The sequence below is a fragment of the Arabidopsis lyrata genome, assembly GCF_000004255.2.
Source record: "Arabidopsis lyrata subsp. lyrata unplaced genomic scaffold ARALYscaffold_1, whole genome shotgun sequence".
Classification (NCBI taxonomy): Eukaryota; Viridiplantae; Streptophyta; class Magnoliopsida; order Brassicales; family Brassicaceae; genus Arabidopsis; species Arabidopsis lyrata.
This window is the reverse complement of record NW_003302555.1, coordinates 32,244,018-32,263,600: the sequence shown is the minus strand read 5'-3', so window position 1 is coordinate 32,263,600 and position 19,583 is coordinate 32,244,018. Positions and strand designations below refer to the sequence as shown.

The 19,583-nt window shown below is 43.9% G+C and overlaps 3 protein-coding genes and 1 long non-coding RNA gene across 9 annotated transcripts in view; all 4 read right to left on the bottom strand.

Moving 5' to 3' along the window:
* Positions 1-149: 149 nt before the first annotated feature.
* On the bottom strand, positions 150-4,028 carry LOC110224891. 6 transcript variants are annotated; one of them, XM_021012637.1, is made up of 8 exons: positions 3,901-4,028; positions 1,983-2,062; positions 1,740-1,887; positions 1,453-1,656; positions 1,281-1,373; positions 1,095-1,196; positions 586-885; positions 150-355 (listed from the first exon to the last, which is right to left on the bottom strand). In XM_021012637.1, the coding sequence occupies exons 2-7, from the start codon at positions 2,000-2,002 to the stop codon at positions 592-594; spliced, it is 861 nt and encodes a 286-aa protein (XP_020868296.1). In that variant the 5' UTR covers positions 2,003-2,062; positions 3,901-4,028; the 3' UTR covers positions 150-355; positions 586-591. The 6 variants fall into 6 exon arrangements, with proteins under 6 accessions (XP_020868296.1, XP_020868295.1, XP_020868299.1 ...); XM_021012636.1 differs by lacking the exon at positions 3,901-4,028 and adding an exon at positions 2,146-2,669; XM_021012640.1 differs by lacking the exons at positions 1,983-2,062; positions 3,901-4,028 and adding an exon at positions 2,676-2,708 and having other exon boundaries at positions 1,740-1,780.
* Positions 2,241-3,242, bottom strand: LOC110224501. Its single transcript, XM_021010597.1, has one exon. It carries the CDS (start codon positions 3,240-3,242, stop codon positions 2,241-2,243), a length of 1,002 nt encoding a protein of 333 aa, XP_020866256.1.
* A 2,856-nt stretch (positions 4,029-6,884) lies between the features above and the next one.
* The window catches only part of LOC9328017 (heat shock 70 kDa protein 18), a 22,203-nt gene continuing 9,504 nt past the window's right edge, over positions 6,885-19,583 (bottom strand). Inside the window, exon 3 of the mRNA XM_002891909.2 lies at positions 6,885-7,066. Within this exon, the coding sequence (XP_002891955.2) occupies positions 7,012-7,066 (55 nt within the window). The 3' untranslated portion in view covers positions 6,885-7,011. The remainder of the gene's footprint in view (positions 7,067-19,583) is intronic.
* On the bottom strand, positions 13,168-17,885 carry LOC110224909. The gene is made up of 3 exons (XR_002329372.1): positions 17,875-17,885; positions 14,233-14,237; positions 13,168-13,291 (listed from the first exon to the last, which is right to left on the bottom strand). It is a non-coding gene; the product is annotated as an uncharacterized LOC110224909 (long non-coding RNA).

Here is a 19,583-nt window from a genome sequence, read left to right as displayed (position 1 = left end):
AATATGGGCCATATTTTTTTAATGGGCTTTATAGTTTGTCTGAATCCATTTACTTGTCTGAAATCTAGTTATGTTTTTGTCTGAATTTCAGTTTCATTTGTGTCTTTAATTTTTGTCTGAATTAAAACTGTAAAAAAAATGAGGAACAATAACCAAAAACATTATATATTTTCATGTTCCAAAGTCAAATAGAAAACAATATTTGATCACAGTCTGATACAAGAATATCTTATTCAGCTATAAAAATAAAAACATATGATATGCTATATCTGATCATATTTCTATGCACTTCTTCTTCTAGTACCCTTGTTCTCATCCAATTTCTATGCACTTCTTCTTCTAGTACCCTTGTGAACTGAAACAAAAACATATAATGTAGTCTCAGTTTGGTTATAGACGACAACAACACTATCTATAATGTATCTCTGAAATCTACAACTTAGCTTTATACACTACCTATAACACTACTCAAATCAACACTACCTATAACACTACTCAAATCAACACTACCTATAACACTACTCATATCAAATTCCAACACAAGAGAGAGAGAGAGAGAGAGACAAGAGACAAGAGAGTTAGTACCTTACTTCAGTATCTTCCTTCAGTTTTCGATTTAACAAGAACAAAAAGAGCATCTGTCACGATTTCTAGCTTATCTTCAAGTCCTTTCAAACGGGTCTTTAGCTCCAAAATCTCAGCATTAGACGATATCACAGATTCCTGATCCAAAAGATACTTGGACGGTGTTACTCCACGTCCAACACATCGAACTCGACCTGTAGGCTCAGAACCAAACACTTGTTCAAATGCATCATATGGTCTAGACTCAGTATTGGATGCTTCATCTTGTATATTCTCAGTCATTACTTGGGAAAGCTTATCCTGCAAAAATAATGAAACAGAGATTCATAAGTTACAGAGATCATCAGGCATATAAAACAGACAAGTTACAAGTTACAGAGATCAACCATCAATCTAAAAGCAAAACTGACCATAGTGAAACAGCAAGTTACAAGTTACAAAACAGACAAGTTACAAGTTCAAAGTTACAGAGATCAACCATCAATCTAAAAGCAAAGCTGACAACTTACCACAGTGATTCTTGCTTCGTTGCTCAATAAACTTCCATCTGATCTAGTCCTTGATGCAATAAAAAGTTCAGCTCGATTTGGTTCTTTGCCTGTCTCCTCTTCCTAAATGTACAATTGCACCAAGTTAAAGAGGATTGACAGAATCATAGTAATAATTAATGCAGAATAAAGATTGACTAAACGTACCATCTCATTAGCTTTTCTTGCTAAACTCTTTTTTCCAAGTGTATGTGGCATTTTATGATTGTTTCGACTATTAATATTACGCTCTCTCACTCTCTATATTGTAACAAAGCAGTACATAGTTATTTGTATGTGATATATATAAACTATAAAGTAGTTGTGGAATAGATTTTACCTTAGCCTTATCAGTGAACTGCATTTCCACAAATTCTTTCCATTGATCTTCAGGAATTAGTCCTGGTCTTGCTTCAAATGCTTCCTCTATAGTATTTCTTCTGTACTTCATCCAAATGCGTTGTTTCAAGTCTCTGCATCTGACTCCTAATGCAGATAAAACATATTTCTTCCTCCTCCTTGGATTATCAAACCAGAACTTTTTCTGTGTTAATGTAAAAATGAACAGAAAAGATGGTGAGAGCTTATCCAAAGTAAAGTCTAATAGTTAATAGGTAATGAAAATACCTGAATCACTTTCCAAGCCATTTCTTTTCTGTAATTGGGAACTTTCCTCCAATCGGTGTAGTTAATAGGTAATATATTAAGATCATTACTCAGTGAACCTAACCACGAACCAAACAAACCTCCAGAATCTTTGATAACCTGTCCTCTTCTATTGAAATCAACCATAACCCGCCGATTTAGCAAGCCCCACACTTGAAACATGAAAAGAAGTTAAAACATGAAAAAGCTAAAGAAGAAACTAACCTATGACACGAACTCTCCATTTTCCACTAGCTAATTCTGGTCCAAGAGGAGGGGGAGCTTGAGAATCAGTCTCAGACATACTACACATATAAAGATAGAAAATAATTGTTAGAATACTTTTAAAATCATAATCATCAAGCAAAATTCAAGCAAATATAATCACCTCCATATTATCATATAAATCAGATGGAATCTGAGAACTTTCAAGATCTTCTATTTGCCTCACTAATCTAATATCAGAAACATTATCAGATATAATCATTGAACTTTGAATAGGAGGATCTTCAATGACGACTTGAGGAGGAATTTCATCTGAACTAGTAGGATCTTCCATATCATACAAGTCTCTTGGTTGGACGTGAACAACAACACTCCAATCTTTTTCTCAGAATCAGCATGCCACCTCATGTATTTAGCAGTCTTGGATGACATGAAGAAACGCTGCAAGCGTGGTTTCAGCGGAAAGTATCTAAGCACTTTAGCAGCTTGTTGCTTCTTTTTCTTCTTTTTATCCAATGTTTCATCAACTACTGTAGATGTCTTCCACCTTGAACTTTCACAGACTTTGCAAGTCTCTCTAGATGCATCATCTCCCCAAAAGAGCATGCAGTCATTAGGACAGACATGAATATTTTCATAGTTAAAGCCTAACTTTCGAATGATCTTTTTCATATCATTGAAAGATTTTGGCAACTTTGCATGCTCAAAAGCTTCTTTCAAAAGGTCGAGTATCATTGACATTCCTTTGTCACTGATTCTAGTTATACACTTGATGTGATACAACTTGAGCATGAATGATAACTTGCTAAAAGAGTGACACCCTTCATACAAAGCTTCATTGCAGTCTGCTAGCAAATCATCAAACACCTCATTTTGCTTTGAATGATCCTCCATAGTAGGCATACTAGCAGCATCATCGTTAAAACTATTACTCATACTTGGAAAAACATCTCCAAGCAGATTCATAGTCGGGTTTTCAACATGATCATCATCAGATTCATGTTCTAGTCTCACTTCTTGCTCTTGAAAATCCAGTTCTTCACCATGGAGATACCAATTTGTATACGTAGGCAGAAAACCGTGACAGACTAAATCACCCTCAATCTCAGTCCTATTCTTGTGTTTAACAAGAAAACAACGCTGACAAGGACATTTGATCATATCTGTCTTACTATAACCAAAAGCAAAATCCAAAAACTCTTTGACTCCATTTATGTAGTCTTGAGATAAACGGTGTTTTGTTATCCAAGACTTGTCCATTTTACTCTAAAAATCAAGTAAACTAATTATCAGATATGACATATTAAAGTTCTCAGCTTATAACATATAAAGTTCATTCAAAGTTAAACCAATAATTGCAACTAAGTTACAAGCCATAACCAAAACACTGTGATGATTTCCATAGAAATGAAAATCGAACACCATAAACATAGAAAAATAATTGATGAATCAATTATTACTTTCTGAGAATCTTGAAATAATTTTAGTATCATCCAATTATCGTTTTTAAGCAGCCAATGTTCATAAGTAAAAGACAAATCCGGAAACAATTTTAAGCAGCTAATGTTCATAATTTGAGAATCAGAGAAAGTTCATAAGTAAAAGAACAATTTTAAGCAGATAATATTCATAATTTGATAATCAGAGAATCCAGAAACAATTTTAAGCACCTAATGCGTTGAACTATAACGAATCGACCATAAATAAACGATTGAACGAAACAAAAGTGTTGAGCTACATCTGACTCCTAATGCGTTGAGCTATAACGAATCGACCAGAAATCTATCAATCTTAACGCATTAGATTTTGATGGAATTGAAGATCTTTGAAATCTATCAATCTTAACGGATTAGATTTTGATGGAATTGAAGATCTTTGAAATCTATCAATCTTAACGGATTAGAAATTGAAGAATTACCTCAATCAAAGAAATCAGAGAAACGAAGCTCCTCGATTTTGATGGAATTGAAGATCTTCGATTCTGATTTTGAATGATCGAATTTGGTTCTCGTGAAAGCTTTGGAGAAGAAGATCTTTGAAGATCGAATTTAATTTTGGTTCTCGTGAAAGCGTTTGGGCTATAAAAGCCCATAGATTTTAGAATTTAACATCAAATAATTAAGTCAGTTATTGAACTGACTCTAAATCCCTTATAGTTTAAGAATTTAAGGTCATTTAGTAAAATGATCCTAATAAAATGACTTTAAATCCCTTGTTTCTTGTAGTGTAAATGCTGAAAAACATTATAATCAACACATTTTAGAAAGATATTACAAAAATGTGAGTTCCATTCTTCATCAAGAAGTGTGTAAATAGGATCCTAAATTTCTTTAAGAGATATATGTCGATAGCAATTTAAAATTAAATGTAAAGATTAATCTCTTTTAATAAGAAGAGCGAACTTAAATGTAAAGATTAGTCGCTCTTAGTAAAAAGAGCGAACCTCAAAAAGAAATTTAGGATCCTATTTACTTCACTTCTTGACGAAGAATTGAAAACAAATTAAAGAAATTTAGGATCCTATTTATTTCACTTCTTGATGAAGAGTAGAACCCATAGGACTCAATATTTTATGTTGATGATAATTTATAACAAAGAGGTTTCCCAGTAGGTAGAACATTTTTAGTCTGCAAAGCGTCCCAAGGGACGCTGGAAGCTCACCTGTCAACAGGTTATCTTCGATCCACTACAAAAAATATGAGCATTGATATCTTGAATGCTTGGGGGATTTTAAGCTCACCTTCTCCTTTACCCGCCGTTATTACACTAACAGAAAAATCTTTTGATTGTTCGAATAATTACTCGATACACTTAATCGCAAAGTAGTATATTCGAGGTTGATCCACAAAGACCAATGGTACACTAAAAATTTCCGAGACTCATTCTTAGCTAAAGCGAAAGAGATTGTTTGTTTGGTTTTCAGATTTGTAAATAAAAATGCAAATAAATTAACGATTAGAATTATGAATTAAAGACATTGGGCGTTAGAGTATTTCAAAGGACAATGACTAACGGAATAATCGAAAAAAGAATTAAGTTATGAAAAACCGCTCTCAAACATGAACACGATCTAGACTAACAATCTCTCAAGACATTAGTCACTAAATTTGACTACTCGACTATTAAACTCGCATTTGTAGTTTCCTAATCAAATTCTCATTATCGAGTTGGATGATTTGGTTCACAATGCGTTCTAATATCAACTCTCGTTGGCTAGAAACACATTGTTCAATTTAATTTCGTTCAAGCATTCTATCGAACACTTTTGATGTATAAAAAACCCTATGTTTTAAAACAGGGAGATCAATCCTATTCTAGTATTGAGAACATGTAAATCGAAGCACCTATGGATAGAGAATTCCTAATGGCAAGCTATTCACTAATTAATTGACTCTTCTACTTAGAACCCTAAAACCTAATTGAAGAACTACTCACTCATTGCAAAAGAAATAAGACAAATAGAAGTAAAGGAAAACATGATTCAATTGAATATAAATGAAATAGGGTTTAGAAATCTTCTCCAAATTGTCAAAAAGATGAATCTCTAATCCCAAAGGTGATGGCTTACAAAAAAGCTCTCAATATAATTGCAGAAAGAAACGCGAATGTGAAAAATAGGTGTCTGGGTTTTTATACCTAATTACAAGAAATAAGAAATAAAACTGGTAAAGAAAAACCGAAACTGGGTGTCAGGACTGGAACGACCGATCCGGTTGGTAGACCGATTGATCCAGCATTGTGTGGAGGTGATTCTAATCCGTCAGAGGGTGTGGATCGATCAATCAACAAGTGGACCGATCGATCTGGCGTTACTGGTGTCAAACTTTGCAAGTGCTTCAAATATTCGACATGATGACCTGTCTTCATTAATTCTGGTATAACTCTTGAATGTACCGTTAGATTTCCCTCAAATTACTTGGAAAATCAAGCTAAAATCTTTATCAAGATTGTGTCAAATATTTAAAAAGTTCTAACGGTGGAAAATCCTCTATCTGAGGCCAAACGTCTGACACTTCTAAACGAATCTTCATCTCCAAATATGTGTTTATATCCCAAAACATTTTGTTTTCCTCCGAAGCAACCTAAAACCTTCAGAGACTCGATAAATGACTAAAAAAACTCTAAAAACACACTTTGACTCAATAAAAATTATAAAATAAAAACTCAATACCGATAAAAATACAACATATCAACTTTATCTAAAAAGAAGAAACAAAAAAGTTAGAGCATAAGAGAGAAAGATTTACTTAGGTTTTAGTTATGAAGACTTCGTAAGGTTCTTTAATTATGTTCCATAATGTTTTCTTGACCATTAAAATTAGGTTGAGATCAACCCAACGGTTATAAAGTGATGATACCTTTGAATCTAGTTGTTTCAGTTCATGGAGAAATCTTGTCAACAAATGTTACAAAATCCGGCACCAAATAATACTAATAAGATTCCCAATGGCTCGGGCATAAAAAAACAGAGTTTTCTCACTTTTTGTATTAGATTGTTTGTCAATAGCTAATTTAATCCTTGTAGTATCGTGAAAAAATTGACATAGATTATGTTACTCAAATTTACTTATTTTAACACAAATCTAGAAAAAAATAACTAGATTAACACCTAAATATTGTGGTTTACTAGAATAACACAATTTTTGTGTTAAAAGATCAAATATCTATTTTATTTTCAATTCTACTAAAAGAAAATAATTAACATATAATAACTAAATTAAATAGAAAAAATAGAAAAAAATACAAAACAATAAAAAAATTGAAAAAAAAAAATATATTAAACGAAAAAAAAAATACAAACAATTTTTATAAGAAATCTCTCTATTAATTACTAACCACTTGGCATTTTTAAGAGAAATAATGATCACAAAACAGAGAAAGTACTTAATTAGCTCAAAAAAAGGTAAAACATAAAACTGAACACTAAAGTGAGAGAATTCATTACAAAAAAAAACACAAATAAGTAAGTAGAGACAACTTAGTCGACTTCCTCTATCTTGGGGCCAGCACCACCTGAGGCAGGAGGAGCTTATTCCTCGTCCATTCCTCCTTGATACATCTTAGTGATGATCGGATTATAGACACTCTTGTTGAGGGAGAAATTGGGCCTTAGAAATATAAGGCCCAATCCAAGAAAGGAAGCTCATCAACGAAACAGGCCTTAAGCCCAAAAGCATCAAAACCCAGACGACCTCGCCGCCTTACGGGTCTGCCACATCACCAGACCCAAGGGTAAAACCGGTAAAAGCTGTCAGGGTACGCCCTACTCCGTAGGGTTATAAAAGCAGGACGACTAGTCCTGTCACATCTATCGAGAATCACGCTGACACGGCAAGGACACGAAGAGCTCGGCAAGGACACGAAGAGCTCGGCAAGGTTACGAAGAGCTCGGCTAGGACACGAAGAACTCGGCTAGGATACGAAGAAGCGATCTCAATCTAGAAAAGGAAAGCGACCTCAAGCTTCACTCAGCTCGGAATACGACCTACAGTTCGGCCTCATCAACGACCTAAAATCTTTAATCCGAAGTCATTCATTTCGGCTCACCTAACGCCATTCGAACTCTCGGCTCGAATTGTTTTGGGAGATTCTTTTTACTTCCCTAGAGAAACCCTATTTCGTACTTGTGTGATTCGTGCATCAACAGTTGGCGCGCCAGGTAGGGGGATAGCTCAGAGATTTCTCCAGTCAACAAAACGAGCCGGCGACAACACGATGGCAACCGATGGAAACCAGGGAACCAGCACGGGCGTCCGAGACGACAACGCATCCTCCACGGGAGGAGAGACAGTGACGCCGATCCCGCTAGGAGTACTTCCGACAAGGAAGGCTACCCATACCTCGGTAGCTATTCCCGCATCGTTACCTCAGACGCCCGAGGGGCCAGCAGAAGCAGTAAGGAACGAAACGCCCCCGGCACACCAGGAGGAAGGCGAACCAACCTCTCCCAGCAGACGACGTCCAACGAACCTCGAGGAAACCCGTGCAGAACGGCACGCTACAGCACCAACTCCCGCCGAGCCAAACCGACTGCTCCAGAACATCCTCGACCATCTAGGTCGACAGGACGCACGAACAGATGCTCGGTTCGCATCTCTGGCCGCGGCTCAAGCGTTCTCCATGGACGAGATCAACCGTCTGCAAACGAGTCGAAGTGCAAACGCGGTCTACACTCCAGAACTCCCCGGACGTCCCCAGGCAGCTCAGCCCGTCCAAACCATGGGCAGCACCAATCTGCGAGATACGGAGATCGCCGAACTAAGACGCGCTGTCCTGGAAATGAGCTCGAAAATTCAGCGTGCCACTAGCTCGGCTCCAGAACTCGACCGCGTACTCGAGGAAACTCAGCAAACCGCTTTCACCCGAAGAATCACAAGCGTTTCCGTCCGCGGATCAAAAAAAATCAAATTGGAAAGGTACAACGGAAAAGGCGACCCTAAGGAATTCCTGCAATCTTTCAGCGTCGCGATTAACCGCGCCGAGCTGACTCCAGAAAACTTCGAAGCAGGGCGGTGCCAGATCTTCATCGAACATCTCACGGGCCCGGCTCTCAACTGGTTCTCCCGCCTAAAGCCAAACACAATCAGCAGCTTCAACCAATTGTCGTCGTCTTTCCTAAAGCATTATTCACCTCTCATCGAGAACTAGACGTCCAACGCCGACCTGTGGTCCCTATCGCAAGGCCCCAAGGAATCACTCCGATCGTTCATCGATCGCTTCAAGGTGGTAGTAACCAAAATCACCATCCCTGACGAGGCCGCGATAGTAGCCCTACGCAACGCCGTCTGGTACGATTCAAAGTACAGAGACGATATCACTCTTCATGCTCCGAACACTCTCGAGGACGCACTTCATAGAGCCTCGCGGTATATCGAGCTCGAAGAGGAGCGGCTCGTTCTAGCCAAAAAGCATAATCCGCCCAAAACATCCGTAACCAAGGAGACTGCTTCGGCCATACCTAACACAGCAAACAACGCCGAGCCAAAGCAACATTCCAAAGGTAACATCGGCCAGGCACGACGAACTACGACCTTCGTCGTTAACAGCGAGACACCATCGCCAAGGCCATGGAACAAATACGTAAGGGACACCGATTCCCCGGCATCGACGTCAATATTCTGTGAATACCATAAAAGTAGAGCACACGCCACTGAGGATTGCCGGTATCTGCAAAGCTTGCTGATGGCAAGATATAAGAGCGGAAGCATCGCGATCGAGTGCGACCGCGCCCAAGGAGGTAAGAATCAAAAGCGTAACGAGGAAGTCGAGGATGCGAATGATCCCGCGAAAACCGAGGAAGTCGAGGATGCGAATGATCCCGCCAAAAGACCTCGGAATGGGAAGGCGCCAGCCGAAGCTCCAGTGGTCGTCAGACAGATCCGAATGATAATGGGCGGACTGCAAAACTGCAACGATTCTGTTCGGTCAATCAAACAACATCGTAAAAAAGCTGAAATGAAGGAAGTATGGCCGTCCACGAGCGCACCACCAACCACGCCCGTCGATGAACCCATATCGTTTACCCAATCCGACCTGGAGGGCGTCGATACACCGCATAACGATCCTCTCGTCGTCGAACTCATTATCGGCGATAGCCGAGTAACTAGGGTGCTCATCGATACTGGAAGCTCAGTCGACCTCATCTTCAAGGACGTTTTGGCTATAATGAATGTCAACGACCGGCAAATAAAACCCATATCGTGCCTGTTGGCCGGATTCGATGGTGACTTCGTAATGACAATCGGAACGATCAAGTTGCCCGTATTCGTCGGAGGAACGATCTCGTGGGTCAAGTTAGGCGTAGTTGACAAGCCCGCAGTTTACAACGTTATTTTGGGGACACCCTGGATGCATCAAATGCAGGCGATCCCGTCCACATACCACCAGTGCATCAAGTTCCCAACGCACAACGGAGTGTTCACCTTGAGAGGGAATCAACAGATCGCAAGAACATGTTTTCTCATCGAACACAAGAACCGCGTCGCTAAGAAGTTATAGCAATTAACGATGCCAGCATCGTCGACCGTTCCGACCCTAAAAAAGTCCCTTGAAGAGCCTCAACTGAGCAGGACAGAACAAGTGAATATTGACGAGACGGATAAGACAAGATGCGTCGCAATCGGGGCCGAGATAGTACCATCGGTTAAAGAACCACTCATCGCATTTCTAAAAAAGAATTCTAAAACGTTCGCCTGGAGCGTAGACGACATGATAGGCATCGACCCTATGATCGTTACGCACGAGCTTAACGTCGACTCAACCTATAAACCGGTAAAGCAGAAAAGGCGAAAATTGGGACCGGAGCGAGCCATGGCCGTAAATGACGAAGTCGACAAGCTGTTGAAGGCTGGCTCGATAACTGAGGTAAAATATCCGGAATGGCTAGCGAACCCGGTCGTTGTAAAGAAGAAGAACAGCAAATGGCATGTTTGCGTAGACTTTACCGACCTCAATAAGGCGTGCCCAAAAGATAGCTACCCGCTCCCTCACATCGACAGGATAGTCGAAGCGACCGCCGGGAACGAACTCCTGTCCTTCATGGATGCATTCTCGGGATACAATCAAATCCTCATGCACAGAGATGATTGGGAAAAGACCTCGTTCATCACAGACCGAGGAACCTATTGCTACAAGGTGATGCCATTCGGCCTCAAAAACGCCGGTGCGACGTACCAACGTTTGGTAAATAAGATGTTCGCTGATCAGCTTGGACGAACCATCGAAGTTTACATAGACGATATGCTGGTAAAATCTCTAGTAGCAGCTGACCATGTCCGACACCTAAGCCAATGCTTCGACGTGCTGAACGAATACAATATGAAATTAAACCCCGCGAAATGCACGTTCGGCGTAACATCCGGCGAGTTCCTGGGGTACATGGTCACGCAAAGGGGGATCGAGGCTAACCCAAAGCAAATTCGTGCAATCCTCGATCTGCCTTCTCCAAAGAACGCACGCGAGGTGCAGCGACTAACAGGACGGATCGCCGCTCTCAACCGCTTCATCGCCAGATCGACGGACAAGTGCTTACCCTTCTATAACCTCTTAAAAAGGAAGGACAAGTTTGCATGGGATGAGGCGAGCAAAAATGCTTTTAACGAACTCAAACAATACCTCACGACGCCCCCGGTTCTCGCTAAGCCAGAAAACGGTGAAACGCTATTTCTATACATCGCGGTATCAAGCTCGGCCGTGAGCGGTGTGCTTGTTAAAAATGACCGAGGCGACCAGAAGCCGATCTTTTACGTCAGCAAGTCCCTCATCGAAGCCGAGACACGCTATCCCACAATGGAAAAAGCTGCGCTAGCGGTCGTAACATCGGCCAGTAAATTACTTCCCTACTTTCAATCCTACACAATCGCCGTTCTCACAGACCAACCACTACGAACCGCCTTACACAGTCCGAGCCAGTCCGGGAGAATGGCTAAATGGGCAATCGAGCTCAGCGAATACGATATGGACTTCAGAACCCGACTAGCAATGAAATCGCAAGTGTTAGCCGACTTCCTTATTGAACTACCGCTCATTCCGAAAAACCTAAGCGGCAACCCCGAGCCAGGTGACCCTCAGAACGGCGTTAGGACGCTGTACGCCGACGGGTCCTCGTCATCGTATGGCTCTGGAATCGGCATACGACTGGTCTCACCAACCGGGGAAATAATCGAGCAATCGTTTCGTCTGCGCTTCACGGCAACAAATAATGTCTCCGAATATGAAGCACTCATTGCCGGTCTACGTCTCGCTCTAGGAATGAAGATCAAACGAGTCCAAGCATACGTGGACTCACAGCTCGTCGCAAATCAATTTAGCGGTGAATACGAAGCCAAAAACGACACTATGGAGGCGTACCTCAAGGTCGTCAAGAAGTTATCCTCACAGTTTACACATTTCGAACTAACAAAAATCCCGCGAGGAGATAAACGCGCCGGCTGACGCTCTCGCCGCATTAGCATCGACGTCGGAACCCGAACTACGACGTGTTATCCCGGTGGAAAGCGTAAACCGACCAAGCATCGAAGCAATCGATATTGTCAATTTCGTCGGAACAAATCACGATCCAGACGCAGCCGACCCAACCGACTGGCGGGTCGAAATACGCGATTTCCTCACCGACGGAACGGTCCCAACAGATAAATGGGCAGCACGTCGATTACGCATCAAAGCCGCAAAGTACACGACCTTGGAAAATTGCCTCCTAAAGCTCAGCGCAACCGGAGCATGGCTGAACTGCTTACACGGCGAGGATATCGCAGAAATAATGAAGGAAACACACATGGGGGCCGGCAGCAACCACTCCGGCGGACGAGCTCTCGCATTACAAATCAAAAAGCTAGGGTTCTATTGGCCGACCATGATATCGGACTGTAAGGACTTCGCGGCTAAGTGCGACCAATGTCAAAGACACGCACCCTCGATTCATTGACCAACCGAACTACTCAAGGTCGGTGCGGCACCATATCCGTTCATGAGGTGGGCCATGGATATCGTCGGCCCGCTACCGGCCTCCAGATAAAAACCGTTCATTCTAGTCATGACGGATTACTTTACTAAATGGGTGGAAGCCGAATCGTACGCGGCAATACGAGCCAAGGATGTCCAGAACTTCGTTTGGAAATATATAATATGCCGACACGGCCTTCCATACGAAATCATCACCGATAATGGCTCGCAATTTATCTCGCTGACATTCGAGAATTTCTGTGCGAGCTGGAAAATTCGTCTAAACAAGTCCACACCGAGATACCCGCAAGGCAACGGACAAGCCGAAGCCGGCCTCAAAAAATGCCTCGACGACAAAAAGGGAGTATGGGCAGACGAACTAGACGGAGTACTTTGGGCGTACCGAACTACACCCCGCAGCGCCACCACGCAAACACCATTTGCGCTAGCTTACGGCATGGAAGCAATGGCTCCAGCCAAGGTCGGATACTCAAGTCTTCGGCGTTCTATGATGGCAGTCCATCCCGACCTCAACGACCAGATGATGCTTGACAGACTCGACGAACTTGAGGAAATGCGCAACACCGCACTATGCCGAGTTCAAAACTACCAGCTTGCTGCCGCCCGATACTACAACAAGAAAGTACACAACCGCCACTTCGACGTCGGCGACCTTGTACTCAGGAAAGTCTTCGAAAATACAGCTGAACTCAGCGCCGGCAAACTAGGAGCAAACTGTGAAGGGCCGTACCAAGTCTCGAAGATAGTTCGCCCCGGCGACTACGAACTCCTCACCATGAGCGGCACCGAAGTCCCACGAACTTGGAACTCCATGCACCTCAAGCGATACTACTACTGACGACCTCACTCTCCTTATATATGTAAAAAAAAAAAAAAAAAAAAAAAAAAAAAAAAAAGGTAGCTCGGTCTTACCGATGCCTCTCTATGTAATGTGAACTACGAACGGCTTGATCTCTCCGATAAAACGACAACAACTTAAAAAAAAATGACCTCGCGGTCAGCCTTCGATATCAATGTCATCCCCGTCTTGGACAACCTGAGCTAACGGAGTAGCCACCCGTGGAGCCTCCTGGCCGTCGCCAGTCCGCTCAGCGCCTGTGGCCTCGGTCTCAAGACCACCCCCATCCTGAAGTTCGGCCCCGGTCTCACGAGCTTCAACTACGACCTCCTGCTAAGTATCCTGATCAACGGCATCTTCTTCGACCTCGTCATCTCCGACGAAGTCCTTACCACTGGCAGCCGAGGCGGCATACTGAAGGTTCTCAGTAACCTTGTTCCGGTCCGCAAAGAGGGTATAGGCGTCAAAATCGCCATCCTGAAGTTCAGTCATGTTGAAGGCCGCAAGATCAGCTCTGTACTGCGCCACGTCGGCCTCAACCCTGGAGAGCGTTTCCTCTGACTTAATGACGACCTTGCCGTCTTCCACTAGAGCTTTCAGAAAACCGAGATTCCCGACTGCCTGGTTATAAAGCAGAAGAGTGGGCTGCGCGGCACCGGTATCCTCAACATGAGCCTGTAGACGGGTGAGACGAGCCTGAAACAGCCGGGCCATCTTCGCAAGAGCTTTACCTCTACAGTACTCGCCGTACTCAGCACGACGTTCTCGCAGTCTGGCTTTTTCGGAACGGAGGATCACAGCGAGCTTGTCATACCGAGCCTTCTCTGCCTCCACTTCGGTGCTCAAACGGTCCCTCTCCGCAATCAGCCCATTCCGGTGATGATCGAGAAGGTTGACTTTCTCCCTAAGCTTCACCGCCTCGTCCTTAACAACACCCAACTCTCGCGAGACCTGATCTACCCGCTCCTTCTCCGTAGCAATGGCAGCCTGATAATCACTCGAATTTGGGTTCTCGGTCGAAAGCCGACGAACTCGGCGCTCGTAGAGATGAACCATGCGGTTCATCGCGAAAGTCGCCTGATAAAAATATATATATAAACAATCGACCGAGGAAGGGTAACAAAAATATATATATACACATATATATATATATATATATAATAATAGTAATAACCTCGCATGATTTCTTGGCCGCCTCGGTATACGCATCCCGCTACCGAAGATCCTCAATTAGAGGGAACGAGCCGGGGCCGTGACCCATCTCGCGGAACAAAGCAGCACAGGCGTCCGCATTAGATGTAAAGGGAACATCCCTATCAACATAGCGATACGACCACCGGTGGTCGGCGACCCGAGGCCTCTTCTGGGCAATCGGACGAGCTCCCGTATTAGCCGGCCTCTTCCTGCTCTGAGGCTCGACTGAGCCACTCCGGGCTCCTACGGCTCGAAGATCATCACTTGGGGGAAGGATCGCAACTCGGTCGCCTCCACCAGCCTGCTGAGTTAAACGAGCTGCGAGCATCTCGTTCTTCTTTACCCTCTCGGAGTTAGGGCTCAACGGTCGAGAACTTCCGGCCTGGAAGGCTTGACGCCCTCCCTGATCTAAGAGACTCTTCTTCAGGGCCTCCCTCATTTGTCGCTCCTCTAAACGAGATGGCTTTGCCGCGGGAGTCTCCGTGGCCGGCCTCTTCTCCTTGTAACGACTGGCGTAATCCGGGACCACACTCAGGTCGAACTTTCCCATTGCTTTACGACCTAAAATCAGAAAAATATGAGCCAAGGGAACAAAAACCCGCAGAGGCGAACGATATATGCGTTACCTGGTTTTTGAGGAGCAGAAACTTTGGAACTTTGACGAATAGGCCCTCGACGAGAAGAACCTCGGCAACCACGTGAAGGATTCCGAGAAGGGCGGCAAGCAACTTTGTTAGTAGATGGCCAGATATACGTACCCTCAGCGCGAATCTTTTCGAGATCCTTCTTGAGCTGCTCGGGAAATGGATCAAATATCGTCGGGAAACGAGCTACATAAAAAAAAAAGGATATAAGAAAATCGAAAGCAACCAAAGAAGAAGTGTGAGGGCGGAAGACGAGCTCAAGCTACCGGGTGAAATTTTCTACCCTGTATAGATCGGAATCCTAACGTCCTCAACAGATTCTGCAGAAATCCTAACAAAGAAATATCCAGCCGACCAGTCGCTAGTTTTGCTCTTGGCCTCGTCGACAAGCTTAGGAGTCGTGGATGACTGAACGTAGTGTAAGCCCGGCTTTTTCTTGCTGAGGCTCTTAATCTTGGTCACCTCCTCGTAATGAGATGAACGGACAACCACGCCGCACCTATTCGCCAGCCGAACCAGGCCTATCGCATTCCGGATGGCAGCAACAGAGAGCTGAGAAAGAGCCATCTCCCGCCTCGCTACATACTCAAGCAGGAAGCTCGGAATCGGAAATGTAAGATCGCACTCCGTAAAGAAACTCTCATAGACACAAAGGAAGCCGTCTGGAGCGGACCAAGGTCGCTCAGATAGGGTCGGGACACGAACTTCTATCGAAGATGGAGCGTCACAGTAGTGAAGAGTATACGCAAGGGTCTCGACGCTTGTCCGGCTCGGCCCCAAAAAATCGACATGGTAGGGGGTCGGCCCCGCAACGCCGAAGGGCATGTCGGCATACCCAATCTCCACTTCTGGTTCGTCAAATTTAATATCACCGATGTCCTCGTCAATCAAACGTGGAACAAAGGGGACAATCGAGGTCGCCCCAACGAGATCACGCTGAGAAGATGATTCACGACGCTTCAGTTCGGCTGCAGATGCCCATGAACCGGCGTCGGACGACCTAGATGAATTCCTCCTACGGGGGAAAGAATCAGATTCCAGGTCGTCATCGAAAGAATTCGCTCGAAATCGATCAACATTTGGTGTACGATCCAAAGAATCCGACGATGTACGAGAGCAGAGATGATTGGAAACCGACCCGCGAGAGCTAGCATCGGACGACATCATAAAAAAAAGAGAGAAGGGATGAGAGAAATCGAAATAGAGAGGAGAGGATTATACCTTTAGCAGAGGAGGAAGAATGAGAAATGAACGAGAAGGGTAGAGGTATTTATAGAATCTGAATGACGAAAAGAAGTAATCATTACACCTACGAAGTTAGACGATAATTACGACCTAAAACGGCTCCACACGCGAGAGACGCTTCGATCTCCGAACATTGGGAGCAGTATCAGCCGAATCAATCCTCGAGTCCCTCGCACGCGCGCGCGTCGTTGAAACTCGGAAATCCAAAATAGTGCGAAGAGGGGCGACCTCACACGCGCATCGGGAACAAGGAAAGCAATCATGACCCTCGCAAGAAACGATGAGTCATGATTGGGGGGCAACTGTTGAGGGAAGAATTGGGCTTTTGGGATACAAGGCCCAATTCAAGAAAGGAAGCACGCTCCAAAAAAGAGGGGTTTCGGAGAGACCCAGGCCCAGAAACGATAAAGCCCAGGCAATATCACCGCCTCATAGGCCTGCCACGTCGTCATATTCAAGGGCAGAACCGGTAAAAACCGTCAGGGTATGCCCTACCCGGCAGGGTTATAAAAGAAGGACAACCAGTCCTGTCATATCTGAAAGACCCCGAACCGGACTGCCTAAGTCCGGAGAGGTTCTCTCCGACCAAATCATTAAGTGATCTGATCCTTAGTCAAATTTTAGGGCCATTTCCTTAAGACAATCCGATTTACGATATTCTGAGATTCATTACTTAGAGTCAATATGCGATAATAGAGTAAACAAAGAATCGGATACTTTATTAGATACTTAAAAGGATTCGATACAACTTATGAGTTTGCATATAAGCTATTACAAGTCATATAATCGATCCTATTCTACCCGATTCATCACCACCTATCTTCCCGGCCTTGAGTCTCTCACGCCTAAGCCAAGTCCTTCCCACGATCACCATCCTTTCCTGAAAGTCAAAGAGGCATAAGTATCCGTTTTACTTATTATATGCAAGTCCATGCAATGCTCTCTAGGCCTTTTAACCACCCGGAACGAAGAACAGATCGGAGAGTGGAAGTATGCGCATCAGTTCGGCCGATTCACGGTAGATCTTCACAGATCCGCCGATCCTCCGCCGAGCCGCATCCCCATTTCAACCGATCCGCCATTCGAACCAAGTTTATGCATGATATGAATGATTCCCCGATACTACAATATCACCCTAATCGTTCCGGACTTCTTCTAAGTCATCGGAACAATCCCTATGCTAGATCGTACGTATCAAATCTCCTTAGGTTCGGACACAAAGTCTAGAACCATCTCACCTTCGATCGCACCGATCGTAACTCTCTCTTAAGTGTTTTCTCTCAAGATGTTCTCCGAGAGTTTCTGTATTTTTCCCTCAGTTTTTCCGTGTCTGAAATCGTCCCAAACGCCTTGTATTTATAGAGTTTCGTTCACAAACCGTTTCTCTAACCGTTCTCTAGAAGGCGCCCATTCGGTCCATAACCGCCCATTGGTAACCGTCATCCGTAACCGCCCAACCGCTCTTCCGTAACCGCCCAACCGTCCTTTCGTAACCGCCTAACCGTCCAACCGTCGGACAGTTACCCAAGCTTAGCTGAGCTATCCGGCAGCTGGTCGAGCTAGCTGAGCTACTCGAAAGTTACCCGAGCTTAGCTAAGCTACCCGGAAGTACTTCGAGCTTAGTTGAGCTATACGGGAGCTGGTTTGGCTACTTAACGTTCATTATTCTCCTTATCCGAGCTGATGGGCAGCTCCAATCTAGACTTGTCCGAGTTTCTCCTCCTTTTCTCGGACCAAGTCTCATCCGACGATCCTATTGAGGATCGCGGGCGTTACAAGTCTCCCCCCCTTGAATGGGATTCGTCCCCGAATCCGACTCAAGTTGATCTTTACCCATCTCTCTAAACCACTTAGGAAAATCAGCCATCATTTTATTTTCGGTTTCCCAAGTAGTTTCTTCGCGGCCTCCACAATCCCATAACACTTTTATCATGCTTATCTTTTTCCGCCTTGTCCCCTTTTCCATTCGATCAACGATCCGAATTGGATTTGCTTCCACCGTTAAGTTTTCTTTTAACTCCGAAGGAACATCTTCTACTCGCTCCTCGTGTTCACTTAGGCATTTCCTTAGTTGTGAAACGTGGAAAACCTTGTGAAACGCATCTAACTTCGGCGGAAGTTTGAGTTTGTATGCCACAGCCCCTACTCGTTCGATCACCTTGTATGGGCCAACGTACCTTGGACTCAACTTTTTCCTTGTTGAAAATCGTCCTTTACCCTTATACGTTACGGCCTTAAGATACACCAAGTCTCCTACTTGGAATTCCAACTCCTTACGACGCTTATCCGCATAGCTTTTCTGTCGGTCTTGTGCTTCCTTTAGTTTGATCTTTAGGAACTTCATCTTTTCGGTGGTTTCATCCATAATCTTTAGACCGAACAACATGCGTTCGCCCACTGGTGTCCAACATAGCGGTGTCCGACATGCTCGTCCGTATAACGCTTCGTAAGGTGACATACCAATACTAGCTTGATAGCTATTGTTATAGGCAAATTCCACCAACCTTAAGTACTTCTCCCAATTCCCACCCCAATCTAAGACACATGCACGCAACATGTCCTCAAGGGTTTGAATCGTCCGTTCAGATTGCCCATCCGTTTGCGGGTGGTAAGCAGTACTTAAGTTCACCCTCGTTCCTAAGGCTTTTTGAAAAGCCTTCCAGAAATGCGATGTGAACCATGTATCACGATCCGACACAATGCTTACCGGCACTCCGTGTAATCGTACTATCTCCTCGATATACCTTGCGGCTATATCTTCGGCTCCATCCGTTTCGGAAATTGCTATGAAGTGTGCGGACTTAGTCAATCTGTCCACCACCACCCAAACCGCATTGTGCTTAGACTTTATCCCCGTAGGCAACCCAGTAACAAAGTCCATTGTTACATGGTCCCATTTCCATTCGGGCATGGGTAAGTTTTGTACTAACCCACTTGGTACTTGATGTTCCGCCTTGACAAGTTGGCACGTCGAACACTTGGCAACCCATTCGGCTACATCCTTCTTCATTCCCACCCAATGGTAATACCTTTTTAGGTCTCGGTACATCTTATTGGACCCGGGGTGAATCGAGAACTTTGATTGGTGCGCTTCTTTAAGGATTTCCCCCTTCAAACCTTTGTCATTCGGCACACATACACGACCGTTCACCACTATGGTACCATTGTTCGATGTTTGGTACTCCGTTTTATTGTTCTTGCCCAAGTTTCAACTCCGCT

Bases quoted from the DNA above. Each gene is read 5' to 3' on its own strand.
- LOC110224891 (XM_021012635.1), bottom strand. From the start codon at position 1,940: ATGTTTCAAGTGTGGGGCTTGCTAAATCGGCGGGTTATGGTTGATTTC. The intron at 1,374-1,452 runs GTAAAATCTATT...GTTACAATATAG, and splicing joins AGTTCACTGATAAGGCTAAG to AGAGTGAGAGAGCGTAATAT. The intron at 886-1,094 runs GTAAGTTGTCAG...TTATTTTTGCAG, and splicing joins ACGAAGCAAGAATCACTGTG to GATAAGCTTTCCCAAGTAAT.
- LOC110224501 (XM_021010597.1), bottom strand. From the start codon at position 3,242: ATGGACAAGTCTTGGATAACAAAACACCGTTTATCTCAAGACTACATA.